At 51.7% G+C, this 21506-nt stretch overlaps 2 protein-coding genes across 2 annotated transcripts; both read left to right on the forward strand.

Moving 5' to 3' along the window:
• Positions 1-1627: 1627 nt before the first annotated feature.
• Positions 1628-9914, forward strand: TGME49_313350 (hypothetical protein). Its single transcript, XM_002364505.2, has 10 exons — positions 1628-2740; positions 3377-3643; positions 4193-4293; positions 4741-4804; positions 5341-5449; positions 5779-5910; positions 6407-6466; positions 6958-7047; positions 7540-7921; positions 8193-9914. The coding sequence occupies exons 1-10, from the start codon at positions 2676-2678 to the stop codon at positions 8234-8236; spliced, it is 1314 nt and encodes a 437-aa protein (XP_002364546.1). The 5' UTR covers positions 1628-2675; the 3' UTR covers positions 8237-9914.
• A 1075-nt stretch (positions 9915-10989) lies between these two features.
• Positions 10990-19600, forward strand: TGME49_313360 (hypothetical protein). The gene has a single exon (XM_002364506.2). The coding sequence runs from the start codon at positions 12979-12981 to the stop codon at positions 17434-17436; it is 4458 nt and encodes a 1485-aa protein (XP_002364547.1). The 5' UTR covers positions 10990-12978; the 3' UTR covers positions 17437-19600.
• Positions 19601-21506: the final 1906 nt, after the last annotated feature.

Consider the following 21506-nt stretch of genomic DNA (forward strand, 5'->3'; position numbering starts at 1 on the left):
ACAATATCAATCTGGCGTGCGTTTCTGTCGTCTCCTGTTCCCCTAATCACCCGATAGTCACTTTCTGGGTTACCAGTTTCTGGTTCCATACAGTGTCCTAGATGCTACCATGGGTGAATTGCACGGTTCCGTCAACAACAAAATCCATTTTGGAAGTCGGATACAACGGAGTGACGGAATTCCAGGGCAACTGGCCTGTCAGTGTTTTTTCGCGCAAGGATCGAACGACTGGATAGCTACATGAGTGACAAGTTCAATTACGATTGTAACCAGCGTAAACTTATTTGCCTTGTCTGCGCAAGGCGGAATCAAATGGAGTTTTATTTCCGTTGTCCCAGGCTGCACATCCCAAACATGGCTGTAAAAAGCCAAGCGACGATCTAACGCATTTACAGACTCTTGCCCGTATTGCCAGGGTGCTTGATCGGTTACGTACGCTGCAGGTTGAATTGCTCACGAAGGCGCGTGGTACAGTGGCTGTAGACTTTGTTTCCGCACTGATTGCACTTGTGGCGCCAACCGAGTTGATAAACGACGCAGGAATTTGCTGGAAAACGTGCTTAAAAAAGACATACAGACGTTCCTTCTCCCAGTGTCCGTGAAGTCGACCTCACGATGCACTGTCACTGCGAAGAAGCAGAAGCCTATCTGTGCTAGCAAAGCCAAACGTTCCAGCAGCAACAGAACGCAAGGATCGTGCTTGTTTACGCAATTCAGGTACAACCACATTCATAGAGAAAGCAACCTTTTCATCAGAGCGGGCAAATTCATGTCTGAGGTGGTACAAATCAACCAGTCCGTATCGCCCCTTCATACCGTACCTGCAAGGTATTTTTTAGGTTTTTATGCGGACGTAAAAGTGATTTCAACCAAAACCGGTGGTTTGTTCGTATCTGTGTCGTTTTGTTTTAATCTAGCTTTACTTTCTGAGATTCGAGCTTTGAGTCCCCAAATGTGAGTCCCTACTTCCAGCTGTAAAACGCGTTCATTCACCTTGTGAGCAGGTGCCTGGACAACAAGACTCTGATCCGTTTATTCCGTTCAAACGAATTTGAAAGGAGACGATGCGATGCTGCAGTACAGGAGGACACCCGTTTGTTTGCATCTGGGAGACCGATGCAGAGCATTTTCAGAGTCTGAAAAAGCCCCTGGGCAGACGCCTGTTTTGAATGAGTTTATCTGTGGCGTAATGCATGAGTCTCCGCAAATTCTCGCACCCTGCAGAGCTACCAAAGATGCGACCACTTTTTGCGGAACGATGGTTCATCGTCAAGTGTACTGCGTGAGCTGGGTCAAGAACGTCTACTCTACTATTCGCATTCATCCATAGCTACAATTTTTCACTACTGTGTTTGAAAGCAGTCTCCACGACCATTGAGCATCGTTAAAGACGAATCTCACTTTCTCAAAACTTGCCACGCAAAAGTCTACGCGATCTGCGACGTTCAATCGACACACAACACATGGCGTATCGACGGTCAGTTCCTCGGAGCTGCATGCGTCTACAGCTGCCGCAAAATACCAAGGGAAAGTGTGCATGCTATTTCCGACTGGTTGGTTCGAAAAATTCGCCCTTGAACTCATGTTTGTTTCGGTTTCTTCGTTGCCACTGCCCCTTTTAATTGCCGTGCAAAGAATTCCCCTTCCAACACCCCGTGTCTCACCAGAAGCCGTACGCAGCCAGATCCAGGTCTTTTGCTCTGACTGGATCAGCCTAAGCTTTATACTGTATCTCCCGCGCGAAGTCCACACCAATCGCTGACCTGTGTCTCGCTTTGAATTCCATCGTCCAGTTCAATTTTTTTCTCTCTACCCTCCAAGGCCGCTTCGTCGCTGCTTTCTGTACAAGGGAGTGACTTTTTCAAGTAGCTTTTCTCTGTTTTCAAGAGCCTTCAGAAAACTTCACGCCTGGCCAGCTCTGGTGATACTGCTGTCCACCGACCGTCGAGAGGAACACGACGAATAGCGTTTTCAGCTTCAAGCGGGCAGTTTCTAATGGAACCTTTCGTATTGTTTTGCACTGATTCTTTCGTACTGTTTAGGAGTGGAGTTTTCCGTATTATTTCCATTTCCACGCCTGCCACAGTAGCCACTCTTCGTTCCTTGAGGTCTTTTTTCGCTTCAAGGAAGTGACACTCCTCTCCCGTCTGCTGCCATATTTCACCGTTTTGAGGCTGTTCTTCCCGTCTCCTTTCTCCCACTTCCGTTACAAAGAGTGTGTTGCAACATGCAGAGAAAACTAAGGCGTCTGAGGTCGCGACGGATGAGACGCGGCAGAGAACCAGTGTAACACAATTCGGCCTCAAGGAACGGATTGCGTCTCAAGATTTATTTGACTCGGCGGTTCGTCTGGTGAGGGTCAAAGCCAATTCGAACGGTTCTCTAAACTCGTGAACACAGCCCTTTCACCGTCTCACTTCTCGACACTCTGTTGGCCCAGAACCAGTGGCGTGCCACAGACAGCGAAAACAGGATTTTTCGGTCAAAACGAGGCCCGTTTCCCAGAAAAAAGGCCCCCCCAAAAAGGTGTCAACGGCCTGGACCCGTTCCCTCGTTTCCACAGTCTTCACCCTGTTGAATTTGAGACGCTTTCGAGATCCTCCCCACCAACCCCTCACGTCAGAGGGGGCACAGGACGTTGCTGACATCTCCGACATCTCCAGAAAAAGATCAAGATGACTGCCGGGAAGGAGGGCGCTGGAATGTATAAGGTCAGGGTGACGGAGAAGCTCGTTCGAAGGTAGGTCTCTGCGCGTTTTCTTGGAGTTCTGGAAATAACGCTCCGTTTTTCTGCCTTCTCGTTCTGTCCGTACTCGCTTTCCTCCTTTCTCGGCATTCAAGGATTTTTTTCTCTCTCTTCTTTCTGTCTCTCTGTCGCTGCTGTCTCCTCTCAGTTAGGATTGTTGTGCCTTCACTGCTTTGTTTTTCAACCTCAACCCGCGGAGCGATGGTTGTGGGACTTCCCGCCTCTGTGTCGAGGCATCTGCAGTTGCCTGTCGTCGAACTGTTGGACCGGGCATTGCCTTCCCGCCAGTGTACCGACTGTGGAAAGAAGAACTTTCGTACCGGAACTATGACACACCAACACACACATTCGGTGGTCTTGCTCTTTCTCGTCTTTCCCCGCCGTCTCGACCTCGTTCTCAATGTTGCTACCAAATTTCCCTGATTGGTTGAGTGACGTCAGTACACGGTGTTTTGTACGGCCCTCTGTCTACAGCAGGTGCGCTTTTTGCTACGCACCCACGAGGTCGCAACCGGAATTTCGGCGTCTCAGTGGTTCGCGGTAGAACTGTAACACGAGGATATAGGTTTTCCCCGAGTCATGTCTGTTGTTTCTCAACTTTTTCCCCGTTTGCGTTCGTCGCTTTTCTAGCCTAAGAGCGACGCAGGTGGTCGACTGTGCGCTGGCGTGCCAAGGAGGCGAAGAGGAAGAAAATCCGAAGTCGGAAGGTCTCTGGAGAGTCACGAGTGTCGATTGGTCGCAAGACGGAACGACAATTCTCCTCGCGCTCTGTCCAAGAGAGGCGGGAGAGGAACGCTGGTCTCCAAGTTCAGACAGATACTCGGGAAACCCGCAAGGAAACAGAGAGACCGAGGAACGATGTGCAAAGCTGCTCGTCTTCAGCGCTCTTACGGGAAGGTGCGTTCAGTTCGTGGAAGGAAAGTCGTATCTTGTTTAGTCAGAAGCCAAGTTCCTGAGAAAAGGGTACTAGAACGAAGCGTCTGGGTCTCTAGACAGAGGAGAACGAATAAAGACGCATATATGTCAGTGTCCCCAGTCCAGAGTCTTTTTCGTGAACATGCAAGAAGGGAACTCACTCTCGTTGTACTCTCTTGAGAGATGCGACCTCTTCGCTGCGCTTCTGCATCCTTTATCTCCTCAATGTCTCTGGGGTCTCTTCGTTTTCCCGTTGTACTGCACGCGTCTACTTGGGGCTGGTCGGTTGTTCGTCGTATATTCGAGAACACTGAACAGCGGTTAGTGGAGACGAGAGCGAAGAAAACCTTGTCTGAGAGTCAGAGGCGTCCGAATTCCTGGAGCGATGATCCTTCATGGAGATACCCGGAGTGTCTCTGTGTTGGTGCTTTGTTAGTGTTTCTGCGCGAACAAAGGCGCGCTTTGCTCCGACGATTTGAATCCTGTTTCACTGGAAGTTTTCTGCCTTCTTTGTGCCTCCTGTCTCCTTAGTTTGACACAGATACGTGAAACCTCGTGGAGGAACATCGACGCTGTTCGATGCCTTCAAGGAGGCGCACGAAAGTGTCTCGTCGCTATCAGCGATAGTACACGTAAGAGTCCAGCAACTGAAGAATTCGAAGATCGAGGGACAGGAAAAAAAGACTGGAGTTCAAGTCCTAACAACAACGGAAGGTTGCATAGAACTCCAGAGCTCTGCAGACCCTGATTAAAGAACTTCAAGGCAGCACCGACATTGACATGACTGAGATGTATGTCGGCAAGAAAGAGTTCCCGTATCAGCGTGGTTTTTTCTGCAGGTTTCTTGTGGAGACAAATGGATGTTTCGAAGGCCTTCTCTCTGCGTGCTTTGTCTTTTTCTCACGGCAGAGGACGTGTGTGTCTGCGTTTTTCAGATTCAAACCTTTTCGTAGAATCCTTACAAAATTTTCGTTGTTCTTCAAAGGATCTGAATCATCTCTCTTCTTCGAAAGACGTGAAAACCAGGTTTCTCGACTGCCGTCTCCCTCCTCTCTCCATGTCTCCTCTGTTTGTCTCAGCTGCTGTCGTGTTGTGGTCCCTGGACGACAACGTCCTTCCAGTGCAATACTCTCTACCTGCGGGGTAAGTCTTGTCTGCTTTTGAGAGTTTGTCTATCTCCTGTTTCCTTCCGGAGAAGGGAGTATTCTCCCAGGGTGGATATCGATACAGGGTTCTTCGCTGCGGTGTCTGTGCTGCCTTTTCTGGGTCCAAGTGGAGGAGGCAAACGCCGCTTACATGCAGTCCACTTCCCTCTCAGATCTGGAGGCCTTTCTGCTTGTAGATTTGCATGTTAGTGCTGAATGCTGGGACTCTGACTCGGTGTACCCTGGAGATCGTGCAGGACACCCACAGCTGTTCTGGCTAGAGAGCATGCGGGGAAAAGATCGAGGTTCCAGGTAGAACCGGAACAAAGAAGCGGTCACTGCTGGGGACGACTGCGTCAGGTCGGGGGGAAACGAAAAAAGCTTTACGTGCGTCTCCTTCGTGATTGTGGTTGAAAGGGACCAGAAGGAAGCCGTCTGCGTAGAGCGTAAACCGTGTGTGTCTTCTGAAACCGAAATTGCATGCGCGTGGGGAGCGACGCAGTGCGGGTCCTGCTCTCGACGTTTTCTCTCCAGAGTTGTTCCCCACACTGGCGTGGACGTACACCCAACCAGCGATCTGTTCCTCGCCTCCTGTCTAGACGGAACCGTTCTGCTTTTCCATTTGGACAAGGCGCAAGCACTGGTGAGTTTGGAAGCATGCCGGCAGGCAGGAGACACACGGAATCGCTCGCAGACCAGCATGAGGCAACCTCAAGGATGGGGCATCTAAAAGATTGGCAAGCTGCAGAAGACTGCGCAACCCGCCTTTCTTCTGCAGACGGGAAACGCGTGTCTCGACTGCCTACGTCCGGCGGTGTCTCGAGTTGCCTCAGCGCTCTTCTCAGACTCAGACCCCCGACTCGAGCATGCCTCTGTTTATCTTCAAGCCAGCTCGGAGAGCTTCGAGAGAACTGGCAAGTTGCTCACATGCGCACAGCGTTCCCCGCTGTTCTAAATGGGGTGTCTGTTCAGGGCCATGTTCGCGGCTCGTCGTCTTACCCCGTCTCCGCTTTCGACTGCGAAGGTCTCGTCTACGCGTGCTCTTTGGGAAACAGGAAAATCCACCTTTTCGCATGCGACGACGATGCCATCGACAAGGAACCGGTAAAGAGTCTCTCGTCGCTCGTTCTTTGAGATACGAAGAACGGAACAGAGAGAAGCAGCTTCCCTGACTCGTCTTCGTGGCGGAGGCCAACTTTCCTTGTCACTGCACCTCTGGTTTCACTGACTGCAGAACGCTGGAAGGTCCTCTGTGTCAACGAAATATTTATTTCAACACTCGTTTTTATCTCCTTCCTCTTCTCCATCGTTCTTGCTTCTCTCTCTTTGTCTCTGTCCTTCTGCTTCCTTTTCCTCCTTTATCTCTCGCGTTCTTTCTTCTTCGTCGCTTTTGTCTCTCTCTCTCTGGAGTCTCCCATGTGGGTGCCTCCGCAGGCTCGAGACGCCGCTCGAGTTGTGTCTATAGAGTTCTTCTGTTTACCCAGATGCTGATGTGCATCAGTCTTTGTCTTCTTGACCTTTTTCTCTTCTCTCGCTCTCTTTGTTTGACTTCTTTTGCTTCTCCTGTTCCTCTTGATCTCTATTCTTCTTCTCTCTTCAGGCTGGTCAATTCAGCAGCTTCGATCTCTCCTCTTCCCTCGCCCCAGGCTCTCACATCACTGTGAGTCTTCTCCCGTCTGCGTATCTGGAGGAGCACAATCCAACGCGTTTTTTGTGTATCTCTCGCTAGCCTTTTGCAGGGTGCATCATAATAGACTTGTCAGTCTTCTACTTGCTTCCACCACCTGGTTCTAGCAACCCTGCAGATACATGTCATGCGCTGGAAGTCGGCTTCTCTATCCTCAGTTTCCTTCCGCGTTTCTGTGGATGTCTGCGACTCTGAGAAGCCGGAGGAGATTGGAGACGCTTGTGAAGTGAAGCGTGCAGAGGAGAGGGCAGAGAATGTTGAGAACTGTTGTGCTGTCTGCATTTCCCGAAGCAAGAAACGCAGGAGGGGTGCTGAACTCTCACACTGTTGGCCACTACATCTTGCGCAATCACGAAGGGGTCATGCGCCGACATGGGGGCGCTGAGAGCAGCCGAGAATTCGAATCTCTCGTCGAGTCCAGTGTTGAAGTCTTTTCTCTTCATCTCTCTGTTCTTCCTCCCCAGTCTCTCGCTTTCGGTCCCGACGAGAAGACGCTGCTCGTCTGCAGCAACCGTGGTCAGGTGCTTCTCATCGACGCATTTGATGGCAAAAAAGTAAGTTGACTACACAGGTATTTTCGAGACTCTTTCCGCGGCACCGCGTTCAGTCATACATATTTATTCGCACGCATGTACATAAATATATCTACAAATGCATTCATGTGATTCAAGAATAGAAAGGTTTACGCAATTCAACCAGATACATATATATACATATATATATATATATATATATCTGTGTAATCGCGTAGTTCAGAAGGGAAGATGTGCATGCAACCATACAGATATATTGATATATATGTATATATATGTATATGCTTATATTCATGTGCATCTGCAGATGGTGGAGTGGTCGTTTCTGCGACCAGAATGTTCGGTGATTGAAAATTTGGTGTGTGTTTTTAGGTTTTCGTTTTCTGTGTGATTTTCACTCGATGTCATGAGGTGCTCAGAGGTTGACTGTGTTTCTGCCGGGACGGAACTTCGAAAAGCTGGACCTCACTGTGAAGCGCGTTTCCTGTGCTGTCTCTCTCGGCTTCTGTGCAGATTCATGAGTACAATCCGCCTCAGTCTTCCTCTGGCTCTCGGCCTTTTCTGTCTTCCTCGCGCCTCTCGGCCCGGGCGTCGTCCCGGCCATGTCCACCCGCATTTACTCCAGACGGAAAATTCGTGTTGTGGGGGAACTCCGCAGCAGGAGAAGAGTCGATTTATTTTTGGAAAGCCGTCCAAACGCCAGTGGACGGGAGCGCACAAACTGCTGCCTCGCCTTCAGGAAAGGGAGGCGAGAGAAAGCATGGACTTGACCCCCTGCTCGTCGCGCGACTGAAGGGGGACAGTACGCATGAGGGAGGGCGAGAAAGGAGAAGCGGCGAGAATGCACACTGCGACTTTGTTCTCTTCAGCAGAGTGCATGCGCTCATGGTCACAGGTGAGGCACGACGCCGCGAGCCGAGACGAAAGAAGGGATGCATCGGGAAGGGAACTGGAGGAACCCCAGCGTGTACAGTTCGGTTTTTAAGGCGAAAGGGCGGACTCAAGTTGAGCTTTAGTGAACAAACACGAAAGAAAGGGATTTGATGATCGGTTCACCTGTACACGTACCTGCATGCAAAGCGTCCCGTGTCTCCATCGCTGTTTCGCTGTTTTCCTTACTGCTAGAGTCACCGTTGTCACTTTCCTCTGTGCGACTTGCTTCTCAGTTTCCGGCGGCGTCTTGTCTTTCTGGCAGCCTCCTGCGGTTTGAAGCCTCTAAGCCAAGTTCGTTTTTCTCTCGAGAAATACGGAACAGGGGGGAAAGGTGCGATGTGTCGGACTCCCGCATGTATCGAATTTGGATGACGAGAAGAAAAAGCAAGAGATTCAACCGAAGAAAACATCCGATACAGGTGTGTGTGGAAGCCGCGAGGCAGGTACACGGTGGTAGGTTCGTGTAGACCTGCGGTAAGAAATCTATTTTGGAAGAAAGACCGGAGAAGTCTGTGTTCAAAAGTGAACAGGGGCTACAAGGAGGATTTAAGTCTATCTGAGCATCTAGATTGATGCGCAGCTATATGTTTGTTAGATGCTGAGAGATGTTGCCGTTACTCAAAAAGAACCAAGAAGCTCGCGGCTGGGGAGTGACGACAAAGAGGAAGCCCTTCCTCGAGAAGTTAAGGCGAAAACTTTTTTTGGTATCTAGGTGGGCTTCCAGCCATCTCGTTCCAAGTAAGGGACGTTGACGTGTCTGTTTCAGGAGCTTTCCGAGTACGGGTTAGTGAACTCCCTTGGTTTGATCCATAGTCCTCCTTGAGTTAAGTAGATCCCGGGAACTTGACAAGCATTACTAGATCGATGTCAGCGACAGAAGGGAGACAGTTTCTCTCCGTCATTGTCAGTTCCTTTACAGAGCGAGAGGTGTGAATCTCCGCGCTCAAACCTTATGTGCAGCCGCTGCAGTCAGGGCTCCTTCATAAGCCTTGGTTTTCTTGTTTTTAGAGAGACCACAGGTTTACACGGGCGGTACCCTATCCAGCAGCCAGATGGGTAACGCTTTCTACATTTAAAAATCAGAAACATAGAGACGGTGGAGCAAATAGGCATTTACATAAACGACAGAAAGAATTCGCGATTTTGGGTCGGGATCTCGTTGAACTCGGATTGCCGCTACGAACACCTGATAAAACTGCTGTTCAAGAGGGCCTGAATTGTTCCGCTTTTTTGCGCCTGAGAGTTCAACTTTAACGGCTTAACTTGTTGACTTCTTCCCTTCCTCGAGAAACCGACTGTCTCGTGTGGTAATGACTTTGTGCAAGAAGTCCGCGGTAGCTCAGAGCTCCGGTACTCGTGCGGGCGACTCTGTAACACTAAGAGTTCGTTTTCCTAGAGTGCGGCAGCGACTTACACTATGTCTACGTAATTTGCTTGGCGGCGATTGCTCGTAGAGTCGACGCTTGGAAACATGTGACCGGCGCATGTCTGTATAGACACGTTCAAACGTATGCAGTGTAAAATATGGACGTAACGCAGCATAAGCTTGTATGTTATGTCAGTCAAAATCGGTTCATCGTTATTGATATTTCGGAGCTGGTCAGGCCGTTGTCACATTCTTTAGCTCAGTGAGTGTGGGATCTTCACGCAACGTCCCCCCGGTTTCCAGGACGGCTTTTTTCGCCAGTTTATCCGACTGTAGCGCAGCCCGTGCTCTTCTCCACAAGTTGCCTGTTTTTTGTCCAGAAACGGAAGCAGAAAACGTGGAAGACATAGCAAGTCGTCTGACTGGGAAGCAGGAATGTCAAGAAGGTTCGGCCAGCACAAGCTGCTGTGTCGTGTTCAGCATACTGAACTTACGAGCTTAGTGTTTCGGTGTCCTCAAGTTCCGTGCGATGCTCGTGCACAGCAGCAACAAGTCCAAAACGCCATGCTCTCCCTTTCTTATGTGGACGACGCCGTTTTCTACAAAACGTCAATTTAGTCCGCTTTTATACCATCACCTACAGGGCTTCCTTGCGTGGAATTTGAGCTTTCCTGAATGTGACAAAGAGGCTCCGGTTAACTTGTGGAGGAACTGAGACAGCATCCAATCCCGAGAAGACGGAAACCGAAACCTCCACTGAAGAAAAAGTGAATGAAGTCTTCCAGTCCTGTTTCCAGGAAACCGTTCACTCCCAACGGCAAGTGTCTAAACGTCTCTGCAGAACGGTTGTTGAACGGAGTAGAGAAAATTAAACAAACCCTCTCCAAGGTTCTTCATTTTCCACATTCTGAAGTGGATTCGAGTCGGAACCTTCTGGTCCTGAGTTCGTCGAGATACCACCGTTGAAAGTGCCTAGATTTTCCGTAAAGAGTCAACAACAGAGATTTGAGCCCCAGCATTCTGAGCTGTGATGACGTGATCCAGCATCACCTTCCAGAACAGGTTGTTTGGACACAAGTGACCCAGCGAAATGCTTTTTCTCTTCTATTAAAGGCAGTACAGCGCTTCACGGCCACAGGATATCTACCATTGTCAACTCAAAGTTACCCTAATTCCGCTAGGCACCTGGTATTTCTTTTCAAACGTGTCCGGAGTCTAAGAGACGTAAAGACTCTATCTTTGTATCCTATCATTTTCACAAAGTTTCCGTCTCCTCTCTCGGTGAAAGAGAAGTTACCTTAAATTCTCTTTAAAAATCATCTCCCCCCCAGGAAGGGGAACTTGGACAGGTCAACTTCCACAGCGCTCGACGCTCGACATGTACACATCCGTTCTGCGGCAGGGAAAGGATTCGACGAAGCAGAATGTTGAAAAGACAAGCGCGTTACTGCACATAAGCCAAACTGTAGAGAAAACTACAAAAGGGATGCCGCTTTCAACCACGTCGTACTGGACTGATTCTGCAACCGACCCGCTCCGTTCCCGTGCTTTTCTCGAAACCCCCTTCGCTGTACGCTTTTTTCTGAAAGCCATAGGCTCGGGAAAAGCAGGCATTTGCTCAAACGGGAAAGGTTTTGCAGCTTTGCAAGCTATTTGTTGTTCAACAGAGTTTTTCGTAGTCTATAAATTTTGCCTTCCTTTCTTGGTTCCCTGAAGTTCCCTGTCTTCTGAGCTTTTTCAGTAGCAGCGACGAGTTGCTGTCGTCCTCATTCACTCTTACTTTTTTCTTGCTTCAAAAGAGTCGGGAATCTCCAGTTTTAACTGCGCTTTTTACCAAGGTTCGCGGAAAAGTATCGTCACCGTTCGTCAGGCTTTCGGTTTGTAGAACAAACTTCCAGTCCTCAGTGAACAATCAACACTTCAAGTTCCGATTCGCTAGGCTTTGGCTTTGTTCAGACGGTGTGAGGTTACGTCGCTCTTGTGCGGGGTAGATTGTCGAAGGGGTCTCCTCCTCAGAAAAATGCCCTCTAAAAATTTTCCTTCAGATCAAGATTTGCGTCGTTTCCTCCCGGCTTCCATACGTGGTAATCCTGAGGTTTGCAAGTGGGTCTACGGCTCTTTCTCTGAGCTGTCTTTTTCCTCAGTCGAGCTTCAACCTTTATGTTTTTCACGTTCTATCCTACTCTCTAGTACTACAAATCCTGGGAAGAGGGAAAGGCACTGTCTTTGCTGTTCTGTCGTTGTTTTCTTCGCCACATTTTCGGTTTTCGTCGTCTCTTTCGGCGGTCCTTCTTAGAGCCAATTATTCGCAACCCGTTTTTCCGGGTGTTTTCCTGAATGCGATTCTCTGTCGCTTCATCCTTCCGTAAAACTGGACTTCGTGCCTGACTCGTGTGTTCTCTTGCAACGCGGTGTTAAGCGCAAGGCTAAACTTCAACGGCGCCTCGCTAGCCTGTTCATCCGTGCGGTCGCCAGGGATGTTTTGCCCGTCGTTGTTTATCATGCTTTTTTGTGCGATTTCTTCTGCACCATGAGGCCGTCGGCATTTCTTCACAAGCAGCCCATCACTGGAACCATGTTCGGTAGTCTGGGGACTGTGCTATCACTGTTTCTGCGATCTGAGTTACACAGTTCCGGTTGTCGCCACGACGCGTTTCTCCAGGGACGCGCGCCGTCTGTACACCCGGCTTCTCAAGAACATTGGCGATCTGCTCTGCTAATACATCGACTTTGTTTCTTTGTCGGAGTCTTCCTCTTTTGGAAAACGCCGACGGGTGATGGAAGGAAAACAAGAGTAGATCCAAAGGCGAACTCCTCTGCTCCGCTGTCTTAAGTCTTTCCATCAGTGCCTCTCAGGGAATACTCGGTTCTACGTGCTAGACGCTGCCTGCCCGGCTAGGCGTTTTCTCTCCAGATTACACTCCACTGTGGCTGTGATCCGGACTTCCACCAGTTTCTCAGAGGAATTAGAGTCTTTTCTTCCAATTGTTTTTTCTTCTTGGAAAGAAACAGCAGAACGCTCCGCAGAGATTGCCAGTCTTTCCTGCCACAAATCTGTTTGCCTGCATCGCAGTTTTTGCTTTCGTCCAGCTCACGGGACTCCCCTGTCGTTGGCGTCCGAGCTTACCGGGAAACCATAAACCCTACCGCCATCTCTTCACCATTTCATCAACGGGCTTCTCGCCGAAGAAAACGGATTCAAACTCAATTCACTGTAAAACAGTCCAGGGAGATCTTTTAGCAAATAGCAACCATTGAGCGCGGGGTACCACAGGCCGTCCAGTTCAACTTTACCATTTCACAAGAGCGTGCGGTAAACGTACGGAACCACGCAAGTGAATCCTGTAAGAAACTCCTTCGCTCCCCATAGGCAGAGCTCTACAGGATCCGCTGAGATCTGGGCTGTCTCCCTGTCCTGCATTCAGAGACGTCTCAATCAGTGTCAGCGTCGGCGACTCCTGTTGCTGAGGGCACTGCGGCAAAAGCCGCTTCTCTGTCGGCTCTGCAGCGCCGCAGAAAAGATGCACTGCGACAGGAGGCGGGAGAACCCTGAGACTCTTGACGGTGCCGAGTGAGATTTTCGAGCACACTCTGCGCTATTGAAAGGAAGACATCCGTCCAAGCCGTCAGTTAGTACGTATTATGTCGTCAGCATGTCACTGCCAGGGCCAGAGAAGAGAGGGCCGAAGTGGAGAGACGTCTCTGCATACGCAGGAGTCTCCGGTGTACACAGTGCTTCGAGAGCAGAAAGCAGTGAGACGGGAAGAGATTACACAAGGCGGAAGGTGCTTTCTCTCCACAGAGATCGTTCGCCTTCGTCGCCTCTGCCGCCTCCGTGTTTTGCCTCTGTCGCCACTCGCGTGGCTCTCGAAGCCGCAGTGAATTCGGATGCGAAGTTTCGGGCATCCCGAGTTGGAGAGAAGAGTCGGGAGACAAAAAAACGGGGAAGGAGAAAACGGCCGCACTCGACGGGCCAGGGGATGACGGAGGTCGCCTTGCCTCGTTTTGGGGAAACCTCTGATTCCTCCTTTCCTCTTTCGCAGAGTGCATTCGTTGAGTCAAAGTGTGACGAAGAGCGCCTCGTCGCGGAAGTCGCTTCTTCCCCCAAGTTAAGCAGTAGCGGCGCCGGTCTGAGGTCTCCGGCATCGGGTGTACATACACCGGTCTCCAAGAGCCCTCCCTGCTTTGCTGCGGAGAAAAGGACTTCCTCGGAACGCGGTCCTCGCGCCTGCATCAGCGCTGGTGGAAATTGCTCCCTTTCCGTCGAGTCCCGCGTTGTGGCGGCCTTTGTTTCTTCGGCGTCCGTTGCGTGTGAAGACCAGTGTCGCTTCGACGCCGATCCGACAGCCTCGGTCTCCTTAGTGCGGTTGCCGACTGTTTCTGTGCGCGAGTGTCTGCCTTCTCGTGCCTCGCCCAGGTCCTCTCCGTCATTGCCTTGCGGCGAATGCTCGAGAGAGGCCGAAGGAGACAGTGGGGAGAGTCCCCAGGAGGAGACAGGAGACGAATTTCACGCGTCCAACAGCGGAGCGGTGTGTCATTTGTCGTCCTCGTGGGGGGGGCCGTGGCAGCAACGGCAGTCCACAGAAGCTGGCGCCACAGGAGACACGCGCAAGGAGCGCATGCGTCGTTCTGTCTCCTCCACTTCTCGAAGGAGAACCGCATCAGGGAGCGTGGAGGCGTCGCCACCTCTAAGCGAGGCGACAGGACGTCGAGTCGGAGAGGGCGATCATAGAGAGGACGCGTGCAGTCCTTCTCGGGGGCGTCCGACGTCTTCGTCGATAGAGCGGATTTCAGGAGTCTCACCTTCTCATGCCTCGTTGAACTGTTCTTATCTTCCATCTCCGTCTGCGTCACTGTCTCCGCTCTCGGGTCGTCCACCCGCTCTCCTTTGTGAAGCAACAAGCGCGGAGAGAACCCGGCGTGGTGAGCCGGTGTTTCTCTCTTCGTCTCTGCCGGTTTCTTCGTCTGGTTCATCAACCTCCGGGTTGCCTTCGAACTTGCCTTCTTCGTCACCGCGAACGCAGGTCGGGGACGCATGTTCCTCCGCGTCTGCTTCTCCCTCGTCTTCTGTCTCTCCGTCTGGTCATCCCCACAGTTCATTGTCTCGGTCTCCTGCTCAGTCGCAGGGCTGCTCTCCCGGCCTCGCCGAAAGTGTTTCGAGTATCGAAGATATCAACTCTTCGTCTCCAGGAATGAACCTGTTGACTGGCCCTCGTTCCGTGCATCTCTTCGGAGAGGAGAGAGCCGCTCTCAGTGCCACGGGAGCGACCATGAAGGAAGAGCTTCGGCGTCTGTTGAGCGCCGCTTCGCAGGAGGCTCGCACCGAGTGTGAATTGCTTCAAGAGAAGTTGAAGCAGATTGAGGCGGAAAATGCTCGGCGAGAGGCTGCGATGCGACACCAAGAAGCCGAGTCTCAATTGGTGTGTGTCGTTTCGGGGCAGAGCACCTTGGGCGCCTCGTGGCGAAGCAGCTCTGGCAGCTGCGGTCTCGCCCCCTGGAGACAGAGGGAGTTGTCGCGGGGCGGACTCTCCCCTCTGTCTTCCTTAGCTAGTCTTAGCCCAGGGGCGGCGCCTGAGAATGCCGACTCGTCTGCGGCTTCGATTCCCACCCTGGAGTCGCTCGCAGGACACGAGTTGCGGGTTGCTTCTCTGTCGTCGCTCCGCGACTGCAGGATTTCCTGCTGTGTCTCGCGAGAGGCTCGACCAACCACTCCGCCGGCGCTGGATCAACGCGGTGTACATTCACCTGGCTTCGCGTCTCGGGTCCAGGGACTGTCTGCGGCGCGAGTGCGGTCGGAAGAAAGCGAGTCGGTTTGTGGTATGGACCCAGAAGACCTCGCTTTCTTTGGGTCTCAGCATGCAGCGCCTCTGTCGGTGGCGCTCGGAAGGGGAGGGAGGTCTCCCAGCGATGTTGCGGCGCAGCTTCAGCCGCCTGGGCATTGCGCTCCGTCACCGGCTTCAAGCAGAGACGCCGAGCAAGGCAACCCCGGGTGTCTCCCCCTGTCTCTGGGTTCTGAACGGTGGTCTTCCGGTTCTCCCGCCGAGTTTCTTCTCGCTTCTTCTCCCACACTTTCCTCGCGTTTCCAAGTTCTTTCTGCGAAGCCGTTACCCCAGACTTGTGAAGGCACGCGCTGTCTGACCGCTTCTTCGCCGCTTCACTCGTCCGTGTCTCCGAGGGAAGATGTCTCCAACGCATATCTGGGCCAGCAGGCTGCTGAGTCTGCGGTATCTTCGGACCCACTGAGTCTTCTACACGTCTCCGAAGAAGCCGAGAAGAGCCGAGAGTTCCTCTTTCAGCGGTTCCTCCCCTTTTTTTCTCGAAAAAGTGTCGACTGCGGGTGGAAGAACCCCCTTAGACCGCCGCAGAGATCTGAGGGGTCTCCGCATGCGTTCGCCACAGACAGCGGAGACGCCGAGTTGCTCTGTCGATTACAGTGGAGACAAAGCCAGACGTCTCCTGCTGGGAAGCTCTTGAGCGCGGTCCGAGCAGAGGGAGGGGAAGGGGGTACGGGAGGAGAAGAGACCTACGCAGCCGAGAACGGAGTGGGGACCTCGGGAGCGAAGCGAGACTCGCAGGCTGTCCTTCGGCAAGCTGGTTTCTGTTCAGGAGGCAGGCAGCCGTCAGAACAAGACGGCGGGGACGCGGCTGAAGAGAGGAACTCAGCAGGGGCCCGCAGTGCAGGGAGGCTTCGCTTGTCTTTTTTTTCTCGTGAAAGTCGTCCAGGCCTTCTGGGGACGCTCTTTTCGCTCTTTAGCAAGAAGGAGACAAAACGACAAGGAGATAGTCTAGCTGGCACTGCTCCAGACAACGGCAATCGTGCACAATGTTCTGAAGCAGTCGTGTCCGCGTCTGTGGGAACCAGAGGGAAGGCAAGAGAGGCCAACGAAGAGGAGAAAGCACGGATCGAATCTACGTTTCCAGTAACAGTGGCTTCTCGTGACTTCGCCTCGAGTTTTTGTACAGGAGAGACGTCGGATGCGAATGGTAGGGATATGAAACGAGACCCGCGTTCTTCGGCGCATGCCGACGCGAAGCCTCGCGCTTGCTCCTGCGACGCGTCTGCGGTCGATGTGAGAGACCGACGCAGCGAGGAAGACTGCCAGGGGCAGCAGAGATGTCGAGTTCTGGAAGGGGAAAGGATACCCGTTTTCCACACAAAGGCCGACTGGCTAGCTGGTCTCAGCTGGCAGCAAGACGTGAGACGAGGAACTGGAGACAGCACCAGCACTCGGACGAGTAGCCAGACGCGAGTTGGCGGTAGTCGCGGCGGTGAACAAGGCTCGTCCCCCGGCAATTGCTCCCATTTGTCTAGTCCAACGCCGCTGGCATGTTCGGTAGAGGCATCTTCTCCGTCCGGAAGACTTCGGGCGCACCGACACCCGGGGTGCTTTGAGGACTCAGAGGTGGCAGAAAAGTTGCATCGCGAGACAGACAATTCGGAGCAGAGAAGCGGCGCGACGCGGACCTCGAACGGCGGATCTGTCCGCGGTTGCAATGCATCACGGACGGATTCCATGACGTCTGACGAGGCTGGACGGGGAAGGACACGCGCTCAGTTCCCTGCCGTCTCCATTGTGAAAAATATCGCAAAGGACTGCCCGCGCTGCAAGCGGCAAGTTCTGCTGGAGGTTCTGAGACTCAACTCCCAAAGTTCACCGAATGAGAGTCAAACGCAAAAAAAGCGACTTGTCCGAGCAGCCCCGATACAGCCCGTAGGATTTTGTGTGTGCTGGGTGCTGAAGAGCTCTCGAGGAGGCGAAACTCGGAATGCAGCGCGAAGTCTCGAGTCAAAAAGGATTTCTAAAATGAAAGGGAGCTCCCATGCAGAGACGGAACGTGAAACCTCTCCGTGTTTAGCGCAACCTTCTGCGTCTGTTGGAAGCAACTCGCGAAGCGCCTCAGAAGAAGCATTAGTGTCTGGCAAGGAAGCGAGCCGAGGCGGCGCATGCGTGCTGGGAGGACGGTCTGAAGGAGCAGAAGACCCGGGAATCGACAGAGAACTCGGAAACAAAAGCAGCGCGAGGGCAGACAGGGGGGGAACTGGAGGCCAGGAAGGCAACGCGACAGACGCCAGCCTCTGGGTGCAAGCAATGATGCTCATGGACATGTAGAATTCGGTTTTCTAGGATTTCGTGCTTTGGTCCCGACAAGTCGGGGAACGCGGACTTCTTGTCTGCGCGGTTTGAACAGTGATGTTTTTCTCCGACACTCAGAACAAAACAATCCGGCGAAAAGTGTATCCGATTCAGATGGAAAGTGTCAAGTCTCTGCAGAGAGGCGGGCGCCTCGTTAACGAAGCATGCAGCGGAGGCAGGATACCGGCTTTCTCATAAACCCTGAACCCCGCCGGTCGCCTCTCAAGTCGTCTGATACGCATTCGTGCACGGTATCCGTAGAAAGATACCAACACATACTTCCATACAGAAAAAATATTCTGCCCATCTCGGGGTTTCCCTTTTGTTTCTGTGGGATGCTCTGTCCGACGGGCATTTTCACCGGTGTATTTTGCGAGACTTAGTGTTGATCTTAGCTCTGACGTGAAGCGAGGTGTTCAGAGATAGATTTGTCTGTATTCTAATCTGACCATAGTTTAGTGTCCACGTGGAAGGGTGGTTCGATTCGACGAAACCAGCGTCGCAAACTTCCTCGAAATCTGCTTCTATAGATGTCAAACGAGGCGAGACACAAAAAACACTTCGTAGGAGGTAGTTCTTGGAACCGAAACAAGCAAGTTTTGTTTGGGCCGGTGCTGCACTTGGCTCTTGTGTGTGCTGACCTTTCCAACTTTTCAACGGTGTAGTTAAAATCGATCGGCTGCAGCAACTGGTGAGCTGTCTCTTAATTAGGACGGTGGAATGATGACTGTTTCAGGAAGCGCAACGTAGAGGGGAACTGGTTCTTGCAAAGCGGTAAGAAAGCCGCCGCTGCATGTTGCTGCCAGAGAGGAAGAGTTCTGCAGAGCTTTCACCTTGCGCCTCCAAGGTCTTATTTAAGAAAGTCAGAATGAATTCACAGTTTGGGGATCTGTGTTTTTGTCTGTACCTAGGCAGGGTGCTGCTGTGGTGCCATACTGAAGCAACCAACAAGAGCTCGATAAAGCACTGGAGGCGCGTAGGGATATCCAATTCTAGTACAGAACAATAAAAATGGAATCTTCGGACGGCCAGCTGCTGCCTCTACCATGCTTTTACTGCCCCCTAACCATCGTGTGAGAACAGTCTAATGTTGTGGACCAGGGAAGTCTGAGGCGGGAAGTTTTCTGTGGCACGTAACACAACTGATCCCATGACCGCGCATGTATTCAACCTGAAGTAGTGATTACAAGAGCAATTAGCCGTTTAGCAGCTGCTGAGGTTATCGGCAAAGTCCTCTGTGTGAGGAATTATTTCGGGCAACCCGCTGGTCCGTGTGTTGCTCCAGCGGAACAAGCGATGCCACAGTAAATGGACTACTACATAATTGCCTGTGAGTGTTCCTTGTCAGGCTCTTCCTCTTTTGAAACGATGTGTGGCAACCGCACTTCTGTCTGACTCAATCGCGATAATGTTCACACGCTGTGTCGCCAATAGGCGACGAACAGCCTTTGCTCCGTCAGAGTGCATTGGAAGGTGTCACGTTCGAAGGTTGTTAAAGGTCAACCTCCATTTCCACGTTGAATCTCTTGATGAAATCGTGGTAAAGCATTTCTGAAGGCGGTTCGCGACGTGTCATTCATTCATGTATTTTAAAATGTGGAAAAGTGAAATGATAAAAAGGTGAAAGAGGACCTGTGAGACATATGGTCGTTGACGCATGAGATCTGCACCAGACTGGTAACCTGACACACGGAATATGAAAGAAGCAGGAGAGTGGAGATAGATACGGAGGTCAAGCGAACAAAGAATAATGACGCACGGTTTGTACAACGGACCGTAGCGTGGCCACCACTGTGGAGCTTCTGGCTGTCGTTGGAAGCAATGGACTCACCGTCATTTGAGGAGGTGAAAGTGTCGTGCTTTGTCGAAGTGTCAGAGCGGTGCTCCCGCTGCTTGCTTCCCGTCAGTGTGAGTACGACAGTTGTGCTTGTCGTAATCACAGGCAGCAATGGACACTCTCTGGCACGACAATGCCTGTTGCTCGCCGATCCCAGTCGCTAAAATACCCCCCTGTGCGAACTACCGCAGTAGGCAGTTGTATCATACTACAGCTAATGGAGGAGCCACGCGTTGCAGACTGAAGGATTACAGCAACATGCATATCACTACAAGTTATGCGTTACAGATGAAAATGACGGAGAAATAAAACCTGCCCTTGCGCTGGATTTTTGAGAGACACACCGGCACGGTTTATTGTGTTCACAGAACAGGATGCTGCAGACATTTGGACCGTTCCCAGTGGTGAGAGAGGGTATTTCTGCCGCTTCAGATACTTTGACTCCTTTGACACAAATACTACAGGTGAAAAGATACAGGGCTAAAGCGATTTCAGGAGCCACCCTGTGGAACCCAGCAGCGACAACAACGAACTACAGTATGGTCGCTCGTTCACATCGCAACCTTGTCTCGACGGCGGAAGCAAAAAGCCAGCACCTGTGCTTTCATTCAGAGTTCCTGCTTTTTTTCGAATGTGAGTGTTAACTTTGGGCGGCAGTGAAGACTACATGCTGCCTTGTCAAAAACGCAAAACGCCTTTCAGATAAGTAACTTCAGTGCCATTGACGGTCGACCTGCGGGAGGCGCTGAAGTTGCAGACGTTCCGCTCACACATTTACATCTACTGAGATCCAGTTAACTTCAGTACACAAACAGTGAATGCAGGTGTAGAGCTCCGATATGCTGTGTGCGGAGCATTTGCTCTGCTTGTCGCAGAGGCTGTCGCCGACGGTACCCAGAACTCTTTTGGCATCCGCCACGGAAATACTACAGATTTTCAGAAGGAAGTGGTGGCGCGCGACTGCGACTTTTTAGACGAATCTGGCCTCCTGCTGTTTCCAGACGACGATTCAAATGACTATTGCGGCTACGGAGCGACGATTCCTCGCGTCTGTCACAGTTCCCCGGTGTCATTAAATGACGACACCAGTTGATATCCGGCCACAGAATGGGTAGGCTGTTGACAGAGTCAACCACTTTCGGTGTTATACAAGTGTGACTGACAACGTGCCCTGACAGCCGACAAAGGGGTGTGCGCTTGCAGTAAAAAGATTGCTACGAGCAGCTCGTTTGCTTCGGACCCCATTACGCTCGCGCTGTTTCTCGTTCCCAACTAGGGATTGGTACGGCAATCTGTCTCAGCAGGTGGAAATGCCGCTGATAACCGTGAATCTAGTCGTCTTTCATAGATGGCTGTGGTAGCGACCACACTAGGTCGTGGTCACCGCTGGAGAAGCGTCCCACGAGGCTTGTTATAGGTGTCAGTAGTAGGGCGTCCATACCTGTCGGATTTATTCCTGTAAGCAATTTGATCTGAACTGTTTAACTGGGTCTTAGCACCTGCTAGGTTCTTCTAGCTCCGTAGTAATTTGTTTGGACCACAGCTGGCCTTTCTGGGTCTTGTGCGTGCTTTGACATATTTGTGTCTAGAGTTCCCGTGGTCACTCGACGCACCACGACAGTTGATATACGTCTCCACGAGGCCCTGTAGGCAATGTCTGACTCAAACTGTGTCGCGAGTGTCTTCGCCTGGGGCTTTGTCCTCCCCCCCCACAGACGTTACGTTTGAAGACCAGCTCGGTATAGGCCGTCGGCATATAGTTGAAGACCAGGACAGATATGGAGAACAGGGTCTTTAAATGGTTAGCTTCTACGAAGCTTGAGACAAGTCGAACGCGGCTTGCGTGCGAAGCTTTTGCCTCGAAAAGAAGCGGTAGCTGTCAAGCCTGGCACGTGGTGCTAATTCTTTATAATATTTTGGGCTGCGCGTGAGTCGACCACTCTGCCCACGGAACTGCCTTCCTCTCTGCAACTGACGCGCATACACAGAGGCCGTCTTCAAGACTCGGAACGTCTCTTTCATGTTTAGAGATTTTGCCTTGTCAGAAAAAAGCGTTGCATCGAGAACACCGGCGTCGGTCCGTATTTCTGCAGCCGATGTAGAAAACGAGGGCTGAGACGAGCGACACGCATGTGCGAGAAGACGACCTCGCTTCTTTGCTTGCGCGCGACAGGAAAAGGTATCCTGCTGCCAGGAAGAGGAGGGAGAG

The sequence above is a fragment of the Toxoplasma gondii genome, chromosome XI, assembly GCF_000006565.2.
Source record: "Toxoplasma gondii ME49 chromosome XI, whole genome shotgun sequence".
Taxonomy (NCBI): Eukaryota; Apicomplexa; class Conoidasida; order Eucoccidiorida; family Sarcocystidae; genus Toxoplasma; species Toxoplasma gondii.